This window comes from Schistocerca piceifrons, chromosome 2 (assembly GCF_021461385.2).
Source record: "Schistocerca piceifrons isolate TAMUIC-IGC-003096 chromosome 2, iqSchPice1.1, whole genome shotgun sequence".
NCBI lineage: Eukaryota > Metazoa > Arthropoda > Insecta > Orthoptera > Acrididae > Schistocerca > Schistocerca piceifrons.
In genome coordinates this window covers 214,393,833-214,415,105 of record NC_060139.1, presented here as the reverse complement: position 1 = coordinate 214,415,105, position 21,273 = coordinate 214,393,833, and the positions used below count along the sequence as shown (strand labels likewise).

General features: G+C 42.2%; 1 protein-coding gene across 1 annotated transcript in view; it reads left to right on the top strand.

Moving 5' to 3' along the window:
* LOC124775265 (probable cytochrome P450 6a13) overlaps window positions 1–20,475 on the top strand; it is an 82,302-nt gene extending 61,827 nt beyond the window's left edge. Inside the window, exons 5-6 of the mRNA XM_047250103.1 lie at window positions 8,812–9,066; window positions 20,291–20,475. Coding sequence (XP_047106059.1) covers window positions 8,812–9,066; window positions 20,291–20,475 — 440 coding nt within the window. The remainder of the gene's footprint in view (window positions 1–8,811; window positions 9,067–20,290) is intronic.
* The last annotated feature ends 798 nt before the right edge of the window (window positions 20,476–21,273 follow it).

Sequence of the window (21,273 nt, the reverse complement as noted above, 5' to 3'; positions counted from 1 at the left end):
GAGAGATTAGAGCCCACACAGAGGCATACCGACAATCTTTCTTTCCACGAACAGTACGAGACTGTAATAGAAGGGAGAACCGATAGAGGTACTCAAAGTACCCTCCGCCACACACCGTCGGGTGGCTTGCGGAGATTGGATGTAGATGGAGATGTAGATACGGCCTGATGCACTGCTCTATTCCACTAACAATATTCAGTATTGGCAAACGTCGCGGTGCTGCAGAAAAGTTAAGGCCTTTACTCAGTGCAGCAACAGAGCCGTCATCCAGTTCTTGGTTGGAAAGATCAACAACAGTTTTGTGGCTGTTATTGGACTCCTGGCCAGTACGTCCGCGAGTTAAGCGGTGAGACTTGGAACATTGATTGGTTGTCGCCTTGAACAAGCTCGCACGCTGTTGCGCTGTCGTGGCTACGTCTACCCAATCCCAACAGAATGTCGACAAGGCTTGTTTTGACGACGAACATCTAGAGTCTTAATTCCAGCATTTGAAGCACCTGCTCAGAAAAATGGTTAGAACAAGAGAAAAATTGCTATCGCTCTCAAGTGCCACCGCCGAAAGATGCCTCCTGAATTGGTGGAAGAGGCCAAGCCACCTGCATTTCTTCCATTCTGTCGAGCCACTACTAGCAAGATAGGACGCGTGCTCAAGAGACATATACTGAGACAAATTTTCTGACCCGTTACCAAGATAAGAGATATGTTACGTCCCGCTAAAGACAGCAGGAGTCTTTGAGTGTATGGTGTCTCCTGTGAATGTGGTAGCGTTTACAAAGGTCAAACCATTCGCACTGTTGCTGAGCACTGTGGAAAGCATTCAGAACATATCAAACAAGGACAACTTAAGGAATCGGCCGTGGCTGAACATTGTCTATAACACAGGCATGAAATACAATTTGAAAACAAACCGAGTTTTGACTCAAACACCATAATACTGGAATTCTGTTATCAAAGAAGCGGCCGAAATTATAATACACGGCAACATTTTAACAGAGAACATTGGTACACTTGTAGGGCACAGGGGCGGACTTTGGACGGGAGGGGAAGCAAAGACGGAGCTCTGACACTTGTAGGGACGCGGGAGCTGCAGTTTCAAACGTGGCCCCGGTCGCTAGTGCCATGTGACGTCATTCGGTCCCGCGGAGCTGCCCAACTTGCCTTCTTCTCACGCCTTATTTCATACGTATTTGGAAGGTTCCAGATCCTACCACTGTATTTATATAAGCTAGGGTGGCAGTTCGTCCCATTTTTCTAGAGACAGTCTTTTCTTTTTTTTAAAAAAAAAAAAGAAAGAAAGAAAAATATGTCCCACCGTTCCGAAAGTTTGTTGGGGACGCTCGAATGTCCCGATTCATTTTATTCCGTTTGGTGTAAGTATTTTACTCCATCAGATGTTTGATTTCCAATTAACTGTGCAGTTATGTACGCTGGGAAGCGCCACTTGTACGAACTGTTACCAAACTTTATTTACTGTTCTGGATACTACGTTCTATAATTAATTAAAGCTATGGTGACTTTCAGCACTTAACTTCTTCTTTAACTCGAAAGGAATCAGGAAGAACAATACAGCAAGCAAAAAATTACTTAACAACAAAGATTGTCCCCTTCTAGTCCGTCTTTTCGGTCCAGAGACACTTTGCACCACAGCTACTTGCTTTCGTCGACACTCTGTTAATGTTTTGCACTGTTGTAATACCAATTCAAGTTGTATTTTCGATTGTTTGTTGTTAGCAGTCGTTATGGTATATACGGGACAATTTTAAATCTACGCAAGCACTACCGTGCTAAAACTAAAGGGCAATTTTAACATTAATATAAAAAGTGAGTTTCCTCATATTACTGGTAGTGGAGAAATTGTAGCATACATGTGGTGCAAGTCAAATGTGGACATGGTGAAATTTCTGACATTTATAAGCAGCTGCAGCAGCGAGTCGTATACTCTTAGCTCACTTATTTGTTACATAGTTTAATTCTTAATTTCTTTGCGTATTTTTGGTACTTGCATTGTTTAATTCATAAATTTCGGGCGTATTATAGTATTTGAGAGTGTATCATCGCGTTTTAGTACCTGAATAGTGTAAAATCGCGTAGTCGTCTGTCTTCTGTTTTTGTTTTGAACGGCCAGTGTCGGTTGGTCACAGCCAGTGTGCTCCCTGCCGCCGTTGGATAAGCAGTTGCCAGCAGAAAGTCGTATACTCCTAGCTCACTTATTTGTTACATAGTTTAATTCTTAATTTCTTTGCGTGTTTTTGGTACTTTCATTGTTTAATTCATATATTTCGGGCGTATTATAGTATTTGAGAGTGTAGCATCGCGTTTTAGTACCTGAATAGTGTAAAATCGCGTAGTCTCCTTCCGCCGCCGAGCAGTGTGTCAGCAGTGCGCAAGTAGCAGCATTACTGCATCTATTAGGCAATCTTGTATTTTAATAAGCGTTTAAATTTTGTGTCGAATTGTTAGTGCTCTCTGTAGATTAGTTCAGACGTTATTTGCACAACAGTTTTTAGCATGGATAGGGACTGCAACTGCTGTGTTCGGATGCAGGCTGAGTTGGCATCCCTTCGCTCCCGGCTTCAGGCAGTGTTGGCTTCGGTCACACAGCTTGAGGCTGTTGCCAATGGGCATCACTGTGGGGGTCCGGATGGGGGTTTGTCGGGGACGGCCAGCTCGTCCCACGCATCCCCCGATCGGACTACGACTGTGGTTTCCCAGGATACTGCCCGCATTGAGGCTGATCCCTCACCTGTTTCAGTCTCAAGGTGTGGCAGGGGGCGAAAGACATTCCGGAGGGCTGAACGGAAGGCCTCTCCAGTTTGTCTGACAAACCGGTTTCAGGCTCTGTCTCAGGCTGATACTGATCTTCGGCCTGACATGGCTGCTTGTCCTGTTCCAGAGGTTGCCCCTCAGTCTGCAAGATCCGGGCGGTCGCAGAGGGTGGTCTTACTGGTAGTTGGGAGCTCCAACGTCAGGCGCGTAATGGGGCCCCTTAGGAATATGGCAGCAAGAGAGGGGAAGAAAACCAATGTGCACTCCGTGTGCATACCGGGGGGGAGTCATTCCACATGTGGAAAGGGTCCTTCCGGATGCTATGAAGGTTACAGGGTGCACCCAATTGCAGGTGGTCGCTCATGTCGGCACCAATGATGTGTGTCGCTATGGATCGGAGGAAATCCTCTCTGGCTTCCGGCGGCTATCTGATTTGGTGCAGACTGCCAGTCTCACTAGCGGGATGAAAGCAGAGCTCACCATCTGCAGCATCGTCGACAGGACTGACTGCGGATCTTTGGTACATAGCCGAGTGGAGGGTCTGAATCAGAGGCTGAGAGGGTTCTGCGACCGTGTGGGCTGCAGATTCCTCGACTTGCGCCATAGGGCGATGGGGTTTCGGGTTCCGCTGGATAGGTCAGGAGTCCACTACACGCAGCAAGCGGCTACGCGGGTAGCAGGGGTTGTGTGGCGTGGACTGGGCGGTTTTTTTGGTTAGATGGCCTCGGGCAAGTACAGAAAGGGCAACAGCCTCAAAGGGTGCGGGGAAAAGTCAGGACATGCGGGGACCAAGCAGCAATCGGTATTGTAATTGTAAACTGTCGAAGCTGAATTTGTAAAGTACTGGAACTTCAAGCGCTGATAGAAAGCACCGAAGCTGAAATCGTTATAAGTACAGAAAGCTGGCTGAAGCCAGAGAATAAATTCTGCCGAAACTTTTACAAAGGCACAGACGGTGTTTAGAAAGGACAGATTGCATGCAACCGGTGGTGGCGTGTTTGTCGCTGTTAGCAGTAGTTTATCCTGTAGTGAAGTAGAAGTGGATAGTTCCTGTGAATTATTATGGGTGGAGGTTACACTCAACAACCGAGCTAGGTTAATAGTTGGCTCCTTTTACCGACCTCCCGACTCAGCAGCATTAGTGGCAGAACAACTGAGAGAAAATTTGGAATACATTTCACATAAATTTTCTCACCATGTTATAGTCCTAGGTGGAGATTTCAATTTACCAGATATAGACTGGGACACTCAGATGTTTAGGACGGGTGGTAGGGACAGAGCATCGAGTGACATTATACTGAGTGCACTGTCCGAAAATTACCTCGAGCAATTAAACAGAGAACCGACTCGTGGAGATAACATCTTGGACCTACTGATAACAAACAGACCCGAACTTTTCGACTCTGTAAGTGCAGAACAGGGAATCAGTGATCGTAAGGTCGTTGCAGCATCCCTGAATATGGAAGTTAGTAGGAATATAAGAAAAGGGAGGACGGTTTATCTGTTTAGCAAGAGTAATAGAAGCAGATTTCAGACTACCTAACAGATCAAAACTAAAATTTCTGTTCCGACACTGACAATGTTGAGTGTTCATGGAAAAAGTTCAAGGCAATCGTAAAATGCGTTTTAGACAGGTACGTGCCGAGTAAAACTGTGAGGGACGGGAAAAACCCACCGTGGTTCAACAACAAAGTTAGGAAACTACTGCGAAAGCAAAGAGAGCTTCACTCCAAGTTTAAACGCAGCCAAAACCTCTCAGACAAACAGAAGCTAAACGATGCCAAAGTTAGCGTAAGGAGGGCTATGCGTGAAGCGTTCAGTGAATTCGAAAGTAAAATTCTATGTACCGACTTTACAGATAATCCTAGGAAGTTCTGGTCTTACGTTAAATCAGTAAGTGGCTCGAAACAGCATATCCAGACACTCCGGGATGACGATGGCATTGAAACAGAGGATGACACGCGTAAAGCTGAAATACTAAACACCTTTTTCCAAAGCTGTTTCACAGAGGAAGACCGCACTGCAGTTCCTTCTCTAAATCCTCGCACAAACGAAAAAATGGCTGACATCGAAATAAGTGTCCAAGGAATAGAAAAGCAACTGGAATCACTCAACAGAGGAAAGTCCACTGGACCTGACGGGATACCAATTCGATTCTACACAGAGTACGCGAAAGAACTTGCCCCCCTTCTAACAGCTGTGTACCGCAAGTCTCTAGAGGAACGGAAGGTTCCAAATGATTGGAAAAGAGCACAGGTTGTCCCAGTCTTCCAGAAGGGTCGTCGAGCAGATGCGCAAAACTATAGACCTATATCTCTGACGTCGATCTGTTGTAGAATTTTAGATAGGCACTTGGTGCAGGGAGTGGCAACTAACCCTTAACATAGACAAATGTAATGTATTGCGAATACATAGAAAGAAAGATCCTTTATTGTATGATTATATGATAGCGGAACAAACACTGGTAGCAGTTACTTCTGTAAAATATCTGGGAGTATGCGTGCGAAACGATTTGAAGTCGAATGATCACATAAAATTAATTGTTGGTAAGGCGGGTACCAGGTTGAGATTCATTGGGAGAGTCCTTAGAAAATGTAGTCCATCAACAAAGGAGGTGGCTTACAAAACGCTCGTTCGACCTATACTTGAGTATTGCTCATCAGTGTGGGATCCGTACCAGATCGGGTTGATGGAGGAGATAGAGAAGATCCATAGAAGAGCGGCGCGTTTCGTCACAAGGTTATTTGGTAACCGTGATAGCGTTACGGAGATGTTTAGCAAACTCAAGTGGCAGACTGTGCAAGAGAGGCGCTCTGCGCATCACGGTGTAGCTTGCTCGCCAGGTTTCAAGAGGGTGCTTTTCTGGATGAGGTATCGAATATATTGCTTCCCCCTACTTATACCTCCCGAGGAGATCACGAATGTAAAATTAGAGAGATTAGAGCGCGCACGGAGGCTTTCAGACAGTCGTTCTTCCCGCGAACCATACGCGACTGCAACAGAAAAGGGAGGTAATGACAGTGGCACGTAAAGTGCCCTCCGCCACACACCGTTGGGTGGCTTGCGGAGTATAAATGTAGATGTAGATGTAGAATCATTTTAAGACGAAAAAACGTCACATGGCTGTCCAAACGAAAACTGCAAATAAAAGTTTGAGTGATTACTACGTAAATTTAAAAACAGGAACTGAAATGAATAAGTAGTTGGCAGCACAAAAACGTAGTTTTGCTACCACAGTACAATGCATAACCATAGCTTTAAGTCAATGGATTTATTACAGCACATGTACCAAAACTTTATTGTCCTGATTTCACATGTTGACACACAAAATGTAAGCAGTCATTTTAAATTTTATTGCACCATATGTAGCTCAGAAAGTTTTAAATGAACTGAAAAGTGCTCGATTCATTCCTGTAATGATTGATACATCGCATCATCTGGATGTGAGGTTAATTTATCTCCTTGCCAGGTATTTTCACCCTAAAACTGGAATCATGGTGAAAGAGTTCGACTTGGTTAATTTGTCTGGGGAAACTCCAGATCAACTCCAGAATTATGTGCTGGAAATTTTAAAGAAATGTAAACTTGAGGGAAAAGTCGTTGCAGTTTTGAAGACAAGAATAACACTAATTTTGGTGGTAAAGAAAGGAAAGCACAAAACAATATATTCTGTAAATTGCAACAGAAGGCAGTGAATATTATTGTAGATGTTCACTGCACAGCACATGTAGTCCACACGTTTTTCTTTTTTTTTTTTTACAGACTGGCATAAATACTTACCTATCGACTGTCAAAATCTACCAGCATTCCCACATATATACATATATAAAGGGTTGAATCTCTCAGTCACTCTCTAAGTTTACTGAAACTGAATACAAAACTGTACTCGGGCAAAAGGCAAGAATGTTCTGGATGCTACCAACATTGAAAAGGATTATAACGCTTTTTCCTGCTTTAAAATACAATTTCATTTGCCTTGATAACTGCCTTGCTATCCTTAACCCCTCTTTGAAAAATCTCTGTCTATTGTTTCTCGCGTTAGTCACCAAAAACCTTTCTACACAACAGTTAAATCTACTGAGACACTAGAAATGACAGTAGTAAAGGCGTACCAGGAAGTAAATTATTGAGGAAATTACAGTGTATAAAGCCTGAAAAATTTCTCTCATTCTTTGTTCACAAGCAGCTAAGAAAGCTGGAAGAAGAGAATGAAATTACTGTGAAAGAATTTCAGAATTCTGCTAACATCTTCTATGACTCTTGCATATATTAATGAAAGGTTTTTATTTCTGTCGCCTTGTAAAGTATTTGATTGGGTGATCATTCTAAAGGAGCGGCTATAGAGGAAGGACATTGACGACTGCTGTGCTTCTGTTGGAACTATTGTCCGAGCGGTTCTAGGAGCTTCACTCTGGAACCGCGCGACCGCTACGGTCACAGGTTCGAATCCTGCCTCGTGCGTGGGTGTGTGATGTCCTTAGGTTAGTTAGATTTAAGTAGTTCTAAGTTCTAGGGGACTAATGACCTCAGATGTTAAGTCCCATAGTGCTCAGAGCCATTTGAACCATTTTTTTAGAACTATTGTACCAAATTTTTCTGTTGACGAAGACTAACTCTTCGATGAACTTTCACATGTGCAGAACTTAAAAGTGTATGAGGAGACAATGTAAGTGTTAGTGCAATGTGGTGTGGAGTTTTGCTTGGAAATTCCTGGGTCAGATGTTGCTGTGAAACGTGTGTTTTCCTGAGTGAACTCCTTGTGGTCAGATGTAAGAAAAAAAAAAAGAGGATGAAAGATGAAACAGTGAAGGCCTTGCTCATTGTCTAGACACTTTAGTGGGTGTAACGTACTAACTTTCATGAAACAATATAACATCAAAAGGAAGTGCACTTCTTGATAAAAGAGAAAAGTACTGCAACAATGCGGCAGAATAATCGTAAAAAGTTATTTGGATCATATCTGTGTGCATAATGTAAAGACAAACTATATCCATTAAATTTTGTCAATACTGTTCTGTCCCATTGTTTTCCCTTATTTTTCTGAGGTGCAATTCTAAAATTTGTTAAATGTCCCTTTGTTTAGTAATAAAGGAAATGGACACCTTAACATAAACAGTATACCGTGCCAGCTCCGGCAGTCAGTGATTTCAACTCCTGATGACGATGGCGGAACAGCTATCGAAAACTCGAGTGTTTTATTCGAAATGAATTGTAAACCAGGAAGATGTTATTGAATCCAATTTTGACACATTTTTTCCGAGAAATATTTGAATATGTAAGCTACATATCGGCGGTGACTGGCGTAGTTTTCTTCCAACTACTGTCCATGGTAACTCCTTCTGAATAATATAAACGAGTTCCAATGTTCTAAAATGTACTAAAATCAAATGATTTCCAAAAATGCTGTTTTGTACAACGTACTTTCGGCGAGACAAAGTCGCAACTCCTGAAATTAGTCTCCTGTGGCCGCTATCCTGTGGAGGATGACGCATTTCAGTCCTGGGTCGGCGGGTAAATCACGAAAATCCGGCGGTTAATGTCACAGAAGACGGGGCCCGGCCTCCGGGCAGATCTGAGAGACTAGATCCGACGGGTGGCTCCTGATCGTTAGTGGAAAACGACGGGTCCGAGATCGACGGGCTAGATTCGTCAAAAATATCGGCGGAATTGACCTGCGGCTCTGGCCCGTCGCAGAAATCCCCTCTTGTGTGGCCAGCTATTACGAAAGCCCACAACGCGATGGCCAGGGTGTTGGAGGCAAAACTGAGAGGCTCGTTAGATCGAAACGTTCTTTACTTTTACGATGGCCCTCGCCATAATAAATCCCCTAGTAGAAATGCTGCATGTGTGTACTTTGCTCTGATACAATATTACACTTACAAAAATAGTCGATGTCAGACATCTTTAGAATCGTGTGTAATAGAGGAATATGTTTTGCATATTATGAATCGGGATGGTTCAGTCGTCTCAGAAAGAGTGGAGGATACCTAAATACCCGCCAAATGACTTAACGTGAGATGCTAGTGCCACTTTTCTTACTTGCAGAATCGCTGCGGATGTACCCGCCGATGGGGCAGCTCCTGCGGCAGTGTACCAAGCCGTACCGCATACCTGGCAGCGAGGTGGTGCTCGAGGAGGGCACCCTGGTGTTCGTGCCGGTGCTGGCGCTCCACAGGGACCACCGCCTCTTCCCGGAGCCGCTGCGCTTCAACCCGGACCGCTTCGCCGGTGGCAAGCTCCAAGGGTCCCCACTGGCCACCACGTACCTGCCTTTCGGCGCAGGACCGCGCAACTGCCCCGGTGAGTGCGACGATCGGCTTGCGGCGCCGCTGTGACCACTTATTTGGATATTTTACTGCAGCTGTGATTATGGGTCAAAGGAAGCAGTAATTCTTACAAGGAGGCTACACGACATTCGGATTTTTCTAATTTTTTATACAATGTGCACTAAAATTCCTCTTACAAAGGATTGCAGAGATGACTGAGTACACAACATTTTGAAATAAACTCCCTCGCCGGCCGGTGTGACCGAGCGGTTCTAGGCGCTTCAGTCTGGAACCGCGCGACCGCTACGGTAGAAGTTTCGAATCATGCCTCGGGCATGGATGTGTGTGATGTTCTTACGTTAGTCTGGTTTAAGTAGTTCTACGTTCTAGGGGACTGATGACGTCAGATGTTACGTCCCATAGTGCTCAGAGCCATTTGAACCATTTAAATCCCCTCACGAAACCGTACCATTTCCGTGCTACAGCCGCTTGTAAACATATTTACTAGGTAGGTATGCCACAAGGTAGTCATCTTGGGGCCGTGCAACGAACTTTTACTCAAACAAATATTACATATAATTACAAACTATGTAGGAAAGTATATCCAATGGGAATGGAGAGTTTTTTAATCCTCGTTAAGGAACAAGAGTAGCAGGATGTTTATGGTGGCAGTAACATAGATGACAAATATAATGCTTTCCTTAACACAGCCGGCCGGAGTGACCGCGCGGTTCTAGGAGCTACAGTCTGGAACCGCGCGACCGATACGGTCGCAGGTTCGAATCCTGCCTCGGGCATGGATGTGTGTGACGTCCTTAGGTTAGTTAGGTTTAAGTAGTTCTAAGTTCTAGGGGACTGATGACCTCAGAAGTTAAGTCCCATAGTGCTCAGAGCCATTTGGAACTTAACACATTATTTTCTCATGCCCTTAGAGAGCTGCTTTCCATTAGAACGTTCTAAAACAGGGCATTAGCAGTAAAAGTGGGATAAGGATGCCATGTAGAAGGAAACGGGAATTATATCAAAATATTAAAAGTAGTCACATACAAGCTACAATAGCCATTTACAAACAGTACTAGAAGATGCTTAAAAATGTTACTAAGAAGGCAAAAAGTATGTGGCACGCAAATAGAATAGCTAATACACTGGATAAAGTTAAAACCATATGGTCAGTTGTGAAGGAAATGTCTGGTCAGCAGCACGAGGTTGACAATATAAATTCATTTCGTAGTAAAAATATTTCTATTACTAATAAGTCAGATATATGTACAGTATTTAAGGGGACCACACCGTAGTTCAGGTCGAAAAAAATCGATTATCGGCTTTCATAATATTTCGATAGATTAAGGGTTTATTTAAGTACACTGAAAAGGATTTTGCTGAAAAATGTTCTGAGCATTTAAAGAGCATTTTCCTACCACGTGTGTTTATGTTCCACGCCCAGTTTTCTGTCACCCACTGTCAACCCACCCACTGTCAACTCTGAGCCATATGGAGATGCCATTATTAGCAAAATAGAATGTGTAGGCCATGTTAAAAAACGTTTGGGAACAAGGCTGAGAAAACTAACTGTTGATATAAGAGGAAAAAAATTAGAAGATGGAAAATTGTTGAGTGGACAGGGACGGTTAACTAAAACTGAAATAGAAAACTTGCAGGTATACTATGGGCAGGCAGTTAGGAGAAATAAAGGAAATCTGGAGGCAATGAAGAGAGATGTTTGGGCCATATTCTTCCATAAGTCCTCCATCGGGAGAAAATTCGTGGTGCAAGTACAATAGGGCTCAGGCAACTGGAGAATCTTATTCTCACCAGCATTCTCTTCCTGCTGCTGTTATTACAGCAATTAAACCTATTTTCAGAGACTTGGCTCATCCTGACCTTCTAAGGAAATGGGCAGACACACAACCCAAATAAATGTTTCGACAGCTTAATTTGGAACCGCCTTCCTAAAACTGTATTTGTAGGTATGCATACAACGAAATTAGGAGTTCATGATGCTGTTATTACATTCGGTTGTGGTAATATTGGAAAGTGTTGGGTACTAAAAAGGTGGGAATTAATCCTGGTGAAAATATGATCACAGGGCTGAAAATTGCGATAAAATGAGGATAGCCGATGCAGACAGGTCTGCATCTAATATGACCAAGAAAGCAAGACAAACATCCAGGAAGATGAAAAAGAAGCTTGAAGACCTGCTAGAGGTCGAAGAAGGGCCATCATATGCAGCAGGACAGTTTTAATTAACTGTAAGTAAGAAATTTCAGAAGTTTTTACTTTAAAGTCATTTCCCGAAAACTACAATTTTCAGTACTTATGCCCCATTATATCAGAAGCTATCATAGATAAATGAATGAAATTTTCAGAGACTCTGCATAACATGAAAAGCCACCTCTGATACTACATTCATTAATATTTACCCATTAGGAAGTTCACAAACTTAATATTTTTTGTTAATAAATTTAAAAAGTATTTCTTAAAAACGATAAAATGGATAAAGTAGATTTTTAGTACAGTTGACTCTATTAGCAACATGTAACATACATAAAAATATTAAGGTCCTGCATCAAATAGTTTTTTCAGAAATGGGTCAAATACTTGCCTAAATTAACATTGGTTAGATAGGCAAGGTGTGGTTCCCTTAACAATCATTTTCTGAACGTTGCTGCTGAATTAAATAAAAATTTAGTTTCTACAGGGAATCTTATAACTTTCTTGGCAAATGACTTTCCGAGATTGATGTCTGAAATACTCCTCTGTGATACTGACAAGGGGGAGATTGAGTCAATAATTAAATCACTGAAGACTGAGGCCTCTCGTGGATATGATGGAGTGCCTAGCAGAATATTAAAGTACTGTGCTGTACATATTATCCCTGTACTTAGCCATATTTGTAATTTTTCCATTACGAATGGTCAGTTTCCTGAGCAATTAAAGTACTCAGTAGTAAACCCGCATTATAAAAAGGGGGAAAGGGACATGTAGACAATTTTAGACCTATTTCTATGCCATCAGTGTCTGCTAAAGTTACTGAAAAGGCTGTGGAGGATAATTAATCATTTTATATCACATAATTTGCTTTCAAATGTACAGTTCGGCTTTAGAAGTACTTTAACAACTGAAAATGCTATATTATCTGTTCTCTGTGAGGTACTGGATGGATTAAACAAAAGGTTTCGAACGCTAGACATATTCTTTGATTTAACTAAGACGTTTGATTGTTTTGATCACAAAATATTGCTCGAGAATTTGGACCACTATGGAATACAGGGAGTAGCTCACAACTGGTTCACCTCTTACTTTAAGAACAGACAGCAAAGGGTCATTATGCACAGTTTTGAGAATGGTTGTCATGTGGGGTCTGAGTGGGGTACTGTCAAATGGGTGGTGGGAGGGGGGGTGCACCAGGTATTGTTGGGGCCACTCCTGTTCCTTAGTTATATAAATGATATAATCTCTAGTAGCACAGGTAATGCTAAAATATTTCTGTTTGCTGATATTGTTTGTTCGTAGGAAAGGATGTTGTGTGTAGCATTGGCTCTATTTCAAATGGTGCAGTTCATGCCATAAGTTCATGGCTTGTAGAAAACAAACTAACACTAAATCGCAGTAAGACTCAGTTTTACAGTTTCTAACATACAATTCAACAAAACTCGACGTTTTAATTTCACAGAATGGGCATATGATTAGTGAAACAGAACAGTTAAAATTTATAGGTGTTGGGATAAATAGTAAACTGTCGTGGAAAGCCCACGTTCAGGATCTTGTTCAAAGACTTTATGTTGCCATTTTTACCATTCGAACAGCATCTGAAGTAAGTGATCGTTCGACACGAAAATCAGTCTACTTTGCTTATTTTCATTCGCTTATGTCATATGGTTTTATATGTTGGGGTAATTCTTCCCATTCTCAAAGGGTATTTTTGGCTCAGAAATGGGCAGTTCAGGCAATAAGTGGTGTGAGTTCGCGAACCTTTCTCGACCCCTGTACAATAGTCTGGGTATACTGACATTGGCCTCTCAATCATCATCGTTGTCTGTGGACCTTTGTCCCACTTCAACGCGGGATTGGCCTTGTTACTACGGATTTGTCGATGTTGGTGTCAGAGGGTGGGCGGATGCCCTTCCTGTCCCCAACCTGAAACCGTGGGATGAAATTCGTGTACCCCAGCTGTCTGTGTCAAGTGTAAGCCATTAAATAGTGCGAACGTTTCCAAAAGTCTGCGAGTCGTGTAACTGAGGCGGGACTTGGGGACCAGCCCGGTATTCACCCAGTGCGATGTGGAAAACCGCCCAAAAACCACATCCAGGCTGACTGGCACACTGGACCTCGTCGTTACTCCGCCAGGTGGATTCGATCTGGGGCCGGCGCGCCTACCCGATTCCAGGAATTTGGTCCTACGGAATTAGATGTGTAAATAAAATAACTAAAACTTGTGACGTCATACTAGTCGGCTTGGCCGCCACACTTCGCGAACGCTCGGCTCCGTGCAGGGCAGACGGGACATCAATATGTAACTGAGAATATTCCTAGCAAAGATATTAATTTTTCCGTATGCTATCGACACTTGCATGCATTTAAACGTACCATAAAGGATTATTAAATTCGTCCGAAACAGATTTTGTATCAATGTGCGGGCAGGTATTCTGGATGGTTATGTGACTGTCGTACATGCTTCCAACCAAGCTCATGGGCCTAAACTTCTTGATGGGAATGTTGTTGGTGCTGTGCCATTGTACGTCCATCAAGACATTTGGCTTCACCATGACTGCGCATTCGTTCACTGTCCCAGTTATGTTCAGGAACTTCTGGACCAATGATTTAGGCACAGACAGATAGGTCAGGGTGGTCTAATTGCGTGGTCTCCACGGTCATCTGATTTGACTCCATTGGACTCTTTCCCCTGGAGTCGAATGCAGAGTTTGGTTTATGAGACTCCTGCAGAGACAGAAGAAGATCTGGTTCCACGAGTTGTGGTCGCTGTAGGACAGATTGGAGAGACACCAGGTGTGGTAGAGGTGTGTACCACATCATCATTCGTAGGTGCAATGCGCACATCGTACTTGGCGGTTGCCACATCGAATCTTACTTGTAGTGGATCAGAAAGCTAACCCTCATTTGAAAAAGACAAGAACGGTTTAGCTGTAAACAACGGTGTTTGTGAAAACTTATTAAGTTTCCTGTTTGTTTCTTTGTTTACGAATGAGTGGAACTGTAAAACAACTACTGGGTCAGGACTAGTAAATTGCTTATAAAAGTGGTCGCGTTACCAAGTTGTTTTCAAATGGTTGTAGAACGAAAACTATACGTTTCCGGTTATGGATTCCAGTTTAAAATATTATTTACTCAGTCCCCTCTACACGTCCTCGAAGTCTGTAAGGGGAATTTTAGAGCACCCTGTATGTATGGTACGTGAAGTTCAGAATGAAATCTGTCACCCAAGCTGTCGACGCACTCTCAAAAATTCTGGCGAAAATCGACGTTGAAATTCTCTGAGCGACTGTAATTAGCTGATGTTTGGTCGATTTCTCGATGGGTATTGTAGCTCTGTGGTATAAGGCTAGACTGCTGTGTGGCTGACCTTGGTTTGAGTCCTGGCCATTTCAAATTTGTGAACGAAGGGGCTTGTTCTATGAGCATTTCCGTGAAGCATAGAAGAAAAGGTAGCGTTTCGAGATTTGTAATCGCTGAATGTTGGATCGAGTCTCGTTTCTGCTTTTTTTTTTATTTTTTAAATTGAATCCAGACTGCCGCCAAGGCAGCCGAGAGTTCTATCATTCTGCCACAGAACCACATGCCCATCGAACAATCTACCTAACTATAGTGAAATACAGTCGCTCACAGAACTTCAAATTTGATTTCCTCGAGAATTTTAAGCACGGACTTGCTTTGGCTGACTGATATTGGAGTTCTGAACTTCACGTACTATAACATAAAAACTTACAAAACTCCTTGTTGCCACGTGTTCTCCTTATTAGATTCAGGGATACAAAAGGTCACATTTAAAACTTCTTCATCCTAATACAAGCAGGTATTTATACATTTACTGCTAATTTAATAAAATTGACAGGTAAATGGAAATGCCGTGTGGCTAGGGCCTCCCGTCGCCTGGTGGAAGTCTTTCGAGTTGACGCCACTTCAGCGACTTGCGTGTCGATGGGGATGAAATGATGATGATAAGGACAACACAACACAAAGTCCATGAGCGGAAAAATCTCCGATCCAGCCAGGAATCGAATCCAGGCCTTTAGGTATGACATTCCGTAGCGCTGACCACTCAGCTACCAGGGGCGGACAATTAACAGCTCCTGAAATACCATTAGTTGGAATCTTCTTTGACTTACAGTATTCGATTTTGTCGATCATAATTTTTTATTGGGTAAGTTCTTTATGGAACACATAGTTCAGTACGTGCATGATTTAGCTATTATTTAACCACTTAACTGCTAGCGAAGTATATATCCAGTGCTAACGACATATATATGCGATAGAAACTGAACGTGTCAGGAGTTATTTTGTTGGTAAACGCACACTATAAAATACCTGTTGTAAGCGAACAATTGGTACCCAAATCCATCAATAACAAATCCAGTAGGTATAGTTCGTACGAGCAGGGATTGCATTTTTTTCTGTGCACTGATTGAAGAAATTCTGTGTGCGGAATGCAGCAGTAGTCAGCTATCATGCTGGCATCCCATATGACCTGGTACTCCTGTTCAGTTTTTATTTTATGGAACTGTCCTTAACCACAACACCTACATTTTCTATAAAATAGCTGATGCGGGAGTCCATGAAGTGCAGCATCAAGCTCATTGAGGCATCCAGTGCTTTGAAGCTATCCGGCGTGTTTCTTACTAATTCTCTTAATCAGGGTCTTTTGAGTAGCGAAGAAACTTACTGACAACTTTTTTAAAGGATATTCAAGATGATTTTCCAACTTCATTCGTTTTGTCTTCAAATGATTCAGATTTGGTTTCCGAATGTCAGGACTGACGAAAATCTCTTTTCGTCTTAGCTTCTGACATCCGCGGTCACGTACTTGCCACATACTTAAAAGTCACACTGTATTCTGGTGGGCTTTAATAACTTATTTAATGATGCGAAGTTCTACGTAAATTGGAGGCAGAAATTGTATTTTCCAGCTTTGAATTGAGTAGTACGATTTTCCCTCCAACATTCTAACTGGTCAGATTCTTTGAGACCAGTGCTTATCTTTTGAGCGACTGGCCCATTTGCATAGGAAGTAGGGATCCTTCCTCACAACTTGAACGCAGTCGATACGGTCCCCATGACTTGTCCTGATCCCCACCCCGTACGCCGAAGTACACAAAATACGATTCTTTGACAAAGTCTGAGATTGTCTGCTGCTGCTTTTTTCACTACAACTTTGCCACAGGTGTATTAGAAATGATCTCTTGCCTCTTGAAGGCATGAAATTCAAAAAAGCAGATTTATCATTCACTGCTGAAGTTTGCGAGAAAAACGATATGTAGAACTAACACATAAACATCAACATCACACTTCACCGAGATATGTAGGTACATGTATTATTGACTATAAAGCCATACATCTTTTTGTTGCAAGTTACATACTAAACTTTCAGAAAACGCCACCTGTGACGGAACAACTCCTAAGCGCTTATGCTTAGGAACAACTTCAATTGCAAAGAACACTCAGAAAATGGTGTGTGGAAGGCGAACCAAAGACTGCTTATTTTGACAAAACATTAAGACACTGCGACAGTTCTAGTAAAGAGACTGCCTACACTACCCTTCACCGTCTTCTTTTAGAGTACTGCTGCGCGGCATGGGATCCTTAACAAATAGGATTAACGGAGTACTTCGAGAAAATTCAAAGAAAGACATCACGTCTTGTATTATCGAGAAATAGGAGAGAGAGTGTCGCGGACATGATTTGGGGAGAACATCATTGAAACAAAGGCGTTTCTCGTTGCGGCAGGATCTTCTCACGAAATTCCAATCACCAACTTTCTCCTTAGAATGTGAAAATTGACGCCAACCCACAAAGCATCAAAATAAAGTAAGGGAGGTGAGAGCTCGCACGGAAATACATAGGTGTTCGCTTTTTTTTCCGCGCGCTGTTCGAGAGTGGAATAATAGAGAATTATTGTGAAGTTGGTTCTATGAACCCTCCGCCAGGCACTTAAATATGATTTGCAGAGTATCCATGTAGATTTAGACTTAGATGCTTTCGTGGAGTAAACTGTCGCTACTTATTGTTGTTATGCAGAAGTGACAATTTTAATAAACACCGTCGCTCTTTGTTCACTACTTGTAATGTTATCTGCTAAAATTCTTGACTGATTTGTAAGAAGTGAACCCTGGCAGCGGACTACGCTTCTTACACTAACAAGGAGCGGATCTTAGTCAGTAAGTCACTCCCTATAATAACAACCCTACCACAACAAAGGTCAAAAATTAATTATGATTTGTAGTATTGCTCACGCTGCTAAATATTGCATTTTCGGGCAACAACAGAGTTATATTATGTGGCAGGTGTTATTAGAGCACCGTTAATAAAGTCATTTAATGAAATAATGGATAACTAGGCACTCATCTTTTCGTGTTTCCCACGCTGGTCTCGTTGTGAACTCATGGCTCAATCGTCGAAAATCTAGGTAGTGATGATTCCAAGCTCGGATGCAAAGAGGTCTAGGTGTTAATCTGCGATATTCAAAAATTTTATAGATGTGTTTCACAAACCATTCTTGAAGATTAAATCTTTGAAAGTTAGCACAATGGTGATGTAAAAAAGTAATCAGCACTCCTAATTTAAGTTACACTTCTTTTTTATTACTTTTGTTGCAATATCACGTAACTCACAAAACATCACTGCACAATATAAAACATACTTGAAAATATCTTCCTCACTGTTAAAGTTCACATTTTATAAACTGACTACAATTTGCGTCTTTTCAACATGACGTCCAAGACTTGACTCTCTAATAACCGCTTACGCGCCCAAAAATCAGAGTTACAAATACGTCAAAGATCATAGTGACAAAAGAGAGAATTCACATAAGAATAATAACATTGCAATATAAACATATCGATGTATCAAAGTACCTCTACATTATTGAAATCAAATCTGAAGCCGGCCGGAGTGGCCGTGCGGTTCTAGGCGCTACAGTCTGGAACCGAGCAACCGCTACAGTCGCAGATTCGAATCCTGCCTCGGGCTTGGATGTGTGTGATGTCCTTAGGTTGGTTAGGTTTAATTAGTTCTAAGTTGTAGGCGACTGATGACCTCAGAAGTTAAGTCGCATAGTGCTCAGAGCGATTTGAATCTTTTTTTTTTTTCAAATCTGAATGTTGCCTCAGAAATATGTCAACTACTTTACGGAAACACAGTAGATTATTGCTGCTATCTAGAGGTTGAGGTGAGGTGCCGTAATGGTTACGTAATTCAAGTACCATTACACTATACTGTTTTACACTGAGTGGAATTAGAGCAGCAATCGCCTTTAAACAGTGGTTGATCACCCCTACGCGTTACCAGTATAAGCTTCTCACAAGGAGTATCACCAATAATTTAAGTAGCTGACTATACGTCAACTCCTACCGTGTAACCTATGTACTAACAGTTCCTACACTCGACGAAATTATAAATACGTGGTAATGCACTGATTATTTATCTAGGGTTACTCCGTTTCAGCTCAAGATAGTTTTACTTATTAATTTATGAAAACCGTACAATCATTTACGCGCACACATCTGAATCGGCAGAGATCAGAGAAACGCTTTGTTTCTACGTGTAAAATAGTAAGTTTCGAATTGATTCGAATATTACAGTTAAACCCAGCACATCAATGTATATACTGCTTTTTATGTCCTTACAAACACAACATACGCTCTCATAACAATCACTAATTAAAATAAAAACTTCCTGGCAGATTAAAATTGTGTGCCGGTCCGAGACTTGAAATAATTAGATTCTCTGCATACACTGAACGCGGCTAAGTGCACCACACCGCTGCTATTAACACAAGATGCAACTTACAGTATTATCTAGCAAATAAGAATTTCAAAAAAGTTCTTGGTCATGCGATATCTTGTAAATAAATAAGCCTTCTAAAATAACTGGGATCAGAAAATGCGTCTACTTGTGCCGTTGATCCATTTGTATCATCGTTTCTGCATTAAAATGACACACGCTCAGCATACCTCTTAACTGATCATAGGGCTACCAATCTATTTTTCTTACCATCTTTGTTATTATTGGTTATCAAGTAAAAAATTACTTACAATACTGGTTTATTAAAGAAATCTAATTTTCATAAATTCTATCTGCCTTCAGTTTAGTATCCAGAGATGCGACTAATTGTTAATCTGGAATATAATATTGTCTCACTATAAAGTATATGGTTTGTTCACGTAATAAAATCAATGGCGTTGTTATTCGTCTATTTATTTATACTTTAAATAAAAAAATCCGGAATTATTTTCTTAATATTTCCTGCCGTTGAGGTAAACTAATTGCTTTGAAAGTTTCTAGACTTTAGTCCTGATAGTATTCTCTTACACCTGAAGTTAAACTACTATATTTGAACTTTAATTACTTCACACAGTTAAATGTCATCATCTCTGCCTGGAAATATCCAGTGCTATCTCCGTTAATGAATTTTACTTCCAGTTAAATATTTCCCTTACTTACTTTAGGGAGGAAAGTCTTTTACTGTTCTTTTTGTTATGGGGAGTATTTCAGTTACCTTTTAACACAACTTTGCTTTATTTGACTTTTACTTACAGAAGCAGTCGGCGTAATGAACGAGTGCCTGCAAGTTGAAATCCACGACAAAGCGATTCAACATTTAAAAAAATTACATGTAACCAAAAACCCCATTTGCCACCACCACTTTATGCCATACCATTCAAACAACTGGATCAAAATAAAGACTCTTCAGGTGTCGGCTGATCTCGATCCACTGTCTTTCCGTCTTTAAAGATCACTCACCACACACGGGTTCTTTGTAATTTTTTCGTTTGACGCTTATTTCGTGAGATATTTGGCCCGGTCACGATCAATGGACCACCCTGTATATTAGAAGAGTGGACCCAATTTCGACCCCTGTGGTACGCCTGCAGTGATTATTCCTCATTCTCTTCCATTGTGCTGAGTTTCCTAATACCTGTCCTTCCAGGACAAAGCTGTTCCTTGTGGAGAAATCGGGAGAACATCTGACGCAACTGTGTTTGTCCACACTGCTTCAGCTGACTGGCACTGGTCACATGTTGCAGGCGACACGCTGGCGCTGGTGCAGATGAAGGCCGGCCTGTCGGCGCTGCTGTCGCGCTACGAGCTGCGCCAGTGTCCGCGCTCCTCGGGCAGCCCGGCCGCTCTGGAGCAGCACGGCTTCTTCTGCACGCCAGCTGGGGGGCTGTGGATCCGCGTCTCGCCTAGGCCCTGGCTACCTGTCCTCTAGGAGGAACGAGCGTTCATCAACACCTGGGACATTTGTGGAGCAAACCAATTTTTTATTACACCCATGGCAAGGCTGAGCATCTATGATATACGTAAACCGAAGTTACGTATTCCCTAAACACAGAAACGTGCCAGCCAATGAAAGAGCGTCCCCTTGAGATTCTTCCTCAACACATCTGCTAGCGGACTGTGGACCAGCGCTGTGTCCATCGCCTTCTAATCTTTCCTTTAGAACCAGACGTGCGCTTATAGGACATGAGGCCGCTCTCCGAACGCCAATGAACAGATGACGCGCCCCAAAATAAATGACTTATTTAGAGCGCCCGTGCCAATGATAACTTCTATGGCATACGCAGACCAAGGTTACGTTTCCCTAAAGTAAAAAAAAATGATAGCCATTGGCAAGTCTTTCAGCTCAGCTGACAGCGGGTTGTCGATAATTGCTATGTTCAGACCCTTCTGACCTTTCCTCTAGAATCAGATGTGCACCTCCAGACCAAGTGGCTACTCTCTGGAGGAGACACCTCTAGAGCAAGTGGCTTCTCTGGCAATCCTTGTCAACGCAGAGCGCGTGTGGCATACGTAGACCGAGGCTACGTGTTACCTAAAGACAGAAAAGTGACAGTCAATGGAACAGCATCCCCTACAGGAAGTCTCTACCTCAGCGCAGCTGATAGGAACTTGATTGTGGCAACACTTCGAAGCGTGTGAAGAGTTGTCAAATACTAGAAGTTATCACAGAATGATACGGCATGGCACTGAATGGTCAAGGACCACAGTAACGCAGGAATATAACTTC